Source organism: Diabrotica virgifera, chromosome 5 (assembly GCF_917563875.1).
Source record: "Diabrotica virgifera virgifera chromosome 5, PGI_DIABVI_V3a".
Taxonomy (NCBI): Eukaryota; Metazoa; Arthropoda; class Insecta; order Coleoptera; family Chrysomelidae; genus Diabrotica; species Diabrotica virgifera.
The window spans coordinates 236,728,631-236,735,450 of NC_065447.1; the positions used below are offsets into that span (position 1 = coordinate 236,728,631).

A 6,820-nucleotide genomic window follows, 5' to 3' on the forward strand; every position below is an offset into this window, starting at 1 on the left:
GATATAACATCGTAGGAGCCTTACTTTTATCTCCAGATTAATGTTGTAACTTTTAAAGAGTTTGGCCCTGTTGTTGAATATACTCCTATCCTTCTCTATTCTACAATTTACTTGTGAGTGATCCCATTGTTCGTTTAATATTGCTCCAAGATATACTGGTATAGCCTTTTACTCGGTCCACTGGTGTAATCCTTGATAAGCAGTTAGACGTCTCTAGTTTTATTTTTGCTGATGACCATAAATTTAATTTATGATATGTTTACCTACTTATAGTCCAAATCTTTCACTTACTTTATTTACTTCGTATATTAGTCCAGGAACAGAAGCTTTTCACCTCGCAATTTTTACAGAATGGATCGATTTGCGTGAAAATTTGAGAATAAGTAGTGGATATTCCAAGGATCAAAATCTATATGATGCCGAAAGGCGCTTTTACCATGGTAGTGGTTTCCACCCCGTCTCTAGGGTGGAAATTTTTTATTATATTTTGACCGCAAAAGTTGAAAAAACATTCATTCTAAGCAAAAAATGTTCTACAGATTTTTTTGATAAAATTAATAGTTTTCGATTTATTCGCTATCGAAAGTGTTAGTTTTATATCGAAAAAATCAATGTTTTTCGATATATACTCATTTACTATTCACTCAATTTTTGCCATAGAAAAATTTTTGTTAAACCAAGTTTTTGGGAACTAAATAACCTACAATTTCATATTTAAATATTGTTTCGTATATCTGATGCTAATCTTTCTATTCTGAAGAAAATGGCATTTTTTACCAAACTACAAAAATTCGTTATTCGCTTTTATCTCCAGTTTTTTAAAAACTAATAATTATTCTAAGCCAATCAAACTTCTAGAATCTATTAATAATACATAAATAAAGAAGAATAAATAAGGCCAATGACTAAAAACACCGCTTTTTTTTCAAAAAAAAATATTGATTTTTTAACCGTAACTTTTTTATTTTTTATCTTAGAAAGCTTGGTAAAACAGAATTTTGTAGGTTTTTACAAGATCTATAGGGCTTTTAATATTAAATTCTTTTAAAATCCTCAGTCGCAAAAAGTGGTGACTTTCAAAGGGTTGGTAAAGGTAGTTTTTGATTGTTATTACAAATTTTAATTGTCAATAGCTTACTCAATTTTTGCCGTAGAAAAAATTTTTGCAAAACGAGCTTTTGGGAATTAATTAAGCTACTACAATTTCATATTTAAACATTTTTTCGTATCTCTGATGCTAATCTTTATATTCTGAAGAAGAGGGCATTTTTTACCAACTCCAAAAATTCGTTATTCGCTTTTAACTCCATTTTTTTTAAACTAATCATTCTAAGCCTGTCAAACTTCTAGAACCTATTAGTAATACATAAATAAAGAAGACCAAATAAGGTCAATGACTAATTTTAATTAGGGTGGTGATTAGGGGGTTGCTTCCAATCACTTTTTCACTGATAAAAATAGGGACTGACATTATTTTCATTATAAGTCACTTAATTTTTGATCTAGATACTTCTTTTATTTCTGCAGATAGATATTTTTAAATGCTTTAAACTAGATTGAACAAGTTATCCTCGAAAAGTACATAGTTTTCCCGTCTTTTGACTTTGAAACTACGATATTTAACATTTGACGAAAAAGAACTAACATATAGATAATAAAGTATATATCGATTACTATTGGTCTTAAAGAAAACGATTTTGTTTATTTTTTCAAAAGGTACATTTTTGTTAAGCAAAGTTGTTTTGATACAACGAAATCTTTTTGAGTTATCAGAAAACTGATTAAAAACATTGATTTTTTCGATATAAAACTAACACTTTCGATAGCGAATAAATCGAAAACTATTAATTTTACCAAAAAAATGTATAGGACGTTTTTGCTTAGAATGAATGTTTTTACCAACTTTTGTAGTCAAAATATAATAAAAAATTTCCACCCCGAGATGGGGTGGCAACCACCCCCATGCTAAAAGCGCCTTTCGGCGTCATATAGATTTTGATCCTTGGACGATCTACTACTTATTCTCAAATTTTCAAGCAAATCGATCCATTCCTTAAAAATTGCGAGGTTTTTTCCTATTAAGCTTCATTACTTGGACTATATCCGTACCTCAGAGCAAAACTGTATTAAGTCCAAAATTTCAGTTTTCTACCTTTTTAGCTCACTGGGCTTAAAATTTTCCGCTCTATTCACTGGTGTTTCTTATTCGCTGTTTCGACTGAAATTGGCCAAAATAGCCTTGTATGAACAGTATTAAGTCCACACTTCGCTTAGAGCAAAACAGTATCTTCTGCACTTCAAATGCATTAGATCCAAAATGGTGTATACGTTTCCTAGAGCAAAACCATATTATGTCCAACAAAAAGTATTATGTCCCACTTAATGCAATTCAGGCAAAGCATTAAGTCCACAACCTTTTAAAATTTGGCAAGTTTGTGCCTCAGAGAGCACAAATTCACTGACAATTTTGGAATCATGAGACAACCGTAGATCCACAAAGACAGTTTTTTATGTTCTTATCTTGAAAAAACGTGTATCAAAAGAAAAAGAGAACGAACAGGTGCTCAAGCTAGCCATTGTAACTGGAACTATTTTTTTTACCATTGAAGAAAAGAGACCTAGACTCTAGATTCTAGATATTTCTTAATCTATTGTTAGATGTTCACTTGAAAAAATGCAAACTAGTGGAGTTTCAGAATGTGACAAAAGAGGAAAGCAGCTATCTAAAAATAAAGTAAAGAATGAGGTAAAGGATAGGATTCATGAGCTTATAATGGCCTATCCATATCCATATGAAGAATCACATTATAGTCGAAGAAGGACGGCGAACAAATATTTAGGAGGTCACGAAAATATTTCTACAATGTTTAGGATGTTTAAGGAAGAATGAGATTTGAAAAACATTCCTTCAGACGAAGTAGACAAAGAATGGCTTTACAATCACATTTGTAATACAGAATTTATCATTAGCTGTTCCTTCAAAAGACACTTGTGATAAATGTGATGAATTTCCAATCAATCTAAGACAGTCAACGTCTGAAGCTGAGTGAGAAACATTACAAGTGATGGTACAAATGGAAACAAATAGACAGGGAGATGTCCATCAATAGCCCTGGACAAAAAGTTTTAATGATACATTTACAAAAATGTCTTCCTTGCCCAAAGCTAACTGTTCCTCAAAGTTTTTACAGTCTAAAACTCTGGTGTCTTAATTATACAATTTAGGATTCAACGGAAAAACAGGCGAACTGTCTAATGTGAGATGAATCAATTGCTGGTTGAGGTGGAAACAAAATGGGACTCATGCTTGGTCCAGTACATTCATTCATTACCTCAAAACACAACTTCTATTGTTATTTGGACCAATAATTGCTCATCCCAAAACCGGAACTTACAAATTATGTGCTACTTTTATCTACTTTCGAGATATCCACGTATAAAAGAAATCACTCACAAATTCCTTTTTCGAGGGCATACGCACATGGAGGTGTACAGTATACACTCAGTTATAGAACAAGAGGCTACAAAATGCCCTAATGTTCAAATTATTATCTACTCCATATGATTGGTTAGAGTTGGATACAATTTTCAGAAAAAAACAAATATTTTAAAGTGTATGAAATGACAATTTCTAATCTTAAAGACTTTAATAAACTGTGCAGTTCTTACGATTCTCCATTTCAAAATAAAACTGAGAATAATGAAAAAAATTTAATTTCACAAACAGTATGTATTTAATTCAGAATTTAGACAAGAAAATCCTGGGATTCTGTACTTTAAAACAGACTTCGATTTGGAATTTAAGAGTGTATACTTAACCGAAGAGTTAGTAGAAGAAATCATCAATCTGTATAAGATTCTCTGATTTCGTTGAGAGATACCTTAAATCCGATAAGTACTAAAAAATTCAATGATCTTCTGCTAAAGTGGGTTCCAGCGAGGATTCACGATTTTTTTCAGACTCTAGTGCATAAAGACCCAATTCAAATTACTGATATAGCGGCAGTAGCCCTGCATTTGTTAAGTTTTTAATTATTTTTTAATGTACTTCAAAAAGTTGTTTTTAGTTTTTTAGTTAATAAAAATTCAGTTCCGTTACAACCAATTCTGTTTTTTTTAATTCATCTTTTTATTTTTAAGTAGCTTTTTTAGTAGGTACTCGTATTGATGGTTTTGTTACAAATACGTCCGTATAATATTTTTAGTTCTTTACCTATATCCAAACATTTCCTTAATTTTGTAAAATAGGTATGATATTTTTCGTAATAGAGCTCAATCTTTGCCATAGGATAGGTAGCAAAATTAATATTAAGTCACAGTTAAAATTTATTTTTCAGAGCGAAAATGTGTTAAGTCCATTTTTTCCAAAAACAGTAATTTTCAAAAAATTTTCTTTTTAGTGGTAAAAAGAACAATGATCATGATTCACATTTATAAGAATTTGTTAAATATAATTTAATGTATTAAATGGAAAATGTTACAAAAAACTAAAAATAATTTTTATTTTCGCTCTCCTGTAAAATTTACATTTTGTGACTTAATACACTTTTGTTCTGAGGTACGGATATTAGTTGTTGTAAACTGTTCAAACTGTCTGCAAAAATAACGTTGTCGTCTGCATAGCGGATGTTGTTTAGGCGTTCTCCATTTAACAGTATTCCATGTTTGCAATTTTCCTAGGCTTCACTAAATATTTCCTCTGAATACGGATTAAATATTATAGGTGAAAGTATACATCTTTGTCTAACGCTTCACAGAATCTGGAACGCTTCCGTGCGTCGGTTGAAAATACCAAACGGGCAACTCTTAGGAAAATATTCCACCAACGTGTATCAGTTTACCCATCTGAATCGTTGTGTACCCTAATATTAGAGTACACAATGATATCGATTCAGATGGGTAAACTGAGACGCATTGGTATAATACCTACAGAGTATAGAACATTAGAGTACACAATGATAACGATTCAGATGGGTAAACTGAGACTCGTTGGTGGAATATTTTCCTAGGCGTCGCTCGTTTGGTATTTTCATACCTGGGTAAACAGTTTACTTGAATCGTTATCGACACTCATTTCATTATTATTATTTTTTTTTCACCAGGGCTTGGTTGGTGCCGTTTACGATGGAATCGGGCTATCAATGGGTAGCTTAGTTGGTGGAATATTCTATAAAAACTACGGGGGTATCAACACGTTTAAATATTTTTCTTATTTTGCTCTTACTGTTACAGTTTGTCACATGTTCGTACAATGTTTTATAGTATGTTTTCAAAAACGTAAATAAATAAAAAAACTTTATACAGGGTGTCCCGAAGAGATTTGTCATAAATTATACTACAGATTCTGGGGTCAAAAATAGGTTGATTGAACCTCACTTACCTATATACAATAGTGCACACAAAAAAAGTTACAGCCCTTTGAAGTTACAAAATGAAAATCGATTTTTTTTCATATTATCAAAAACTCTTAAAGATTTTTTATTGAAAGTGGACATGTAGCATTATTATGGCAGCTACATCTTAAAAAAAATTAAAGTGAAATTTGTGCACAAATTAAAATTTTATGGGGGTTTTGTTCCCTTAAACCCGCCCGAACTTTTGTGTACATTCGAATTAAATTAATATTGTATTACTATTAGTTAAAAACAATGTTTTTAAAACTTTTTTGCCTCTTAGTACTTTTTCGATAAGCTAGTGTTTATCGAGATATTTTGAATATTTGTCGAATCCACCACATATTTGTATATGGTTAAGTACGATTATAGAGACCTGTTAATAATCTGAAAATTTATTTATAATTTACATTTTTATGTATATTTTGAAAAAGAAGCCACATCTCGATAAAAGGTGACTTATCAAAAAAAGACTAAGAGACAAAAAAGTTTTAAAAACACTGTGTTTAACTAATGGTGCCACAATAATAGTTTAATTGGAACGTACACAAACATTTGGAGGGTTTAAAGGAACAAAACCCACAGAAAATGTTTATGTAAATATATTAAAAAAGAAGCCGCATCTCGATAAAAACTGGCTTATCGAAAAAATATTAAGAGACAAAAAAGTTTTAAAAACGTTGTGTTTAACTAATGGTACTACAATAATGAATTAATTGGGACGTACACAAAAGTTTGGGCGGTTTAAGGGAACAAAACCCCCATAAAATTTTTAAGGGGTGGACAAATTTCACTATAATTTTGTTTTAACATGTTTCTGACATAAGAATCATACATGTCCGTTTTCAATAAAACATCTCTAATAGTTTTTGATATATTGAAAAAAATCGATTTTCATTTTGTAACTTCAAAGGGCTGTAACTTTTTTATGAGCACATTTGTACTAAGGTAAGTTAGGTTCAATCGAACTATTTTTGACCCCAGAATGTGCGGTATAATTTATGACCAATCTTTTCGGGACACCCTGTATATCCGTGGATTTTTTAGTTTTCTTATCCCTTTACCTAGATGTTTAATCAAAAATATAAAAGGAACATATAAAACTTGTTCTTATCTATCTTTTGTTTTCCTCTTTCCATTGAGCTCTTTCCTTAACTTTAAATAAATATTTCTAGCACGGGTCACGTCACATATTTTTTGATTTTGTAGATATTAATGATTTAAAATTAAATGTATTATTGTGTTTTCAATTTATCAATCAAAGGCAAAATGAAAATTAAATTAAATTTTTTTTAAATAACGCGGGCACATAAATTTGATATACCCTGTATATTGATCTGTAAATATTTATTAGAATTTAGTTTGGATGTAAGTAGATTTCTCTTTTAATGAGCTTTCCGATGAACCATTAAAGACTTTTGTGAATA

General features: G+C 30.6%; 1 protein-coding gene across 2 annotated transcripts in view; it reads left to right on the top strand.

Moving 5' to 3' along the window:
* The window catches only part of LOC114331102 (major facilitator superfamily domain-containing protein 6-like), a 101,470-nt gene extending 95,038 nt beyond the window's left edge, over nt 1–6,432 (top strand). For both annotated transcript variants that reach the window (XM_028280570.2, XM_028280569.2), the window contains exon 7: nt 5,103–6,432. In XM_028280570.2, the coding sequence (XP_028136371.1) occupies nt 5,103–5,285 (183 nt within the window). In that variant the 3' untranslated portion in view covers nt 5,286–6,432. The remainder of the gene's footprint in view (nt 1–5,102) is intronic.
* The last annotated feature ends 388 nt before the right edge of the window (nt 6,433–6,820 follow it).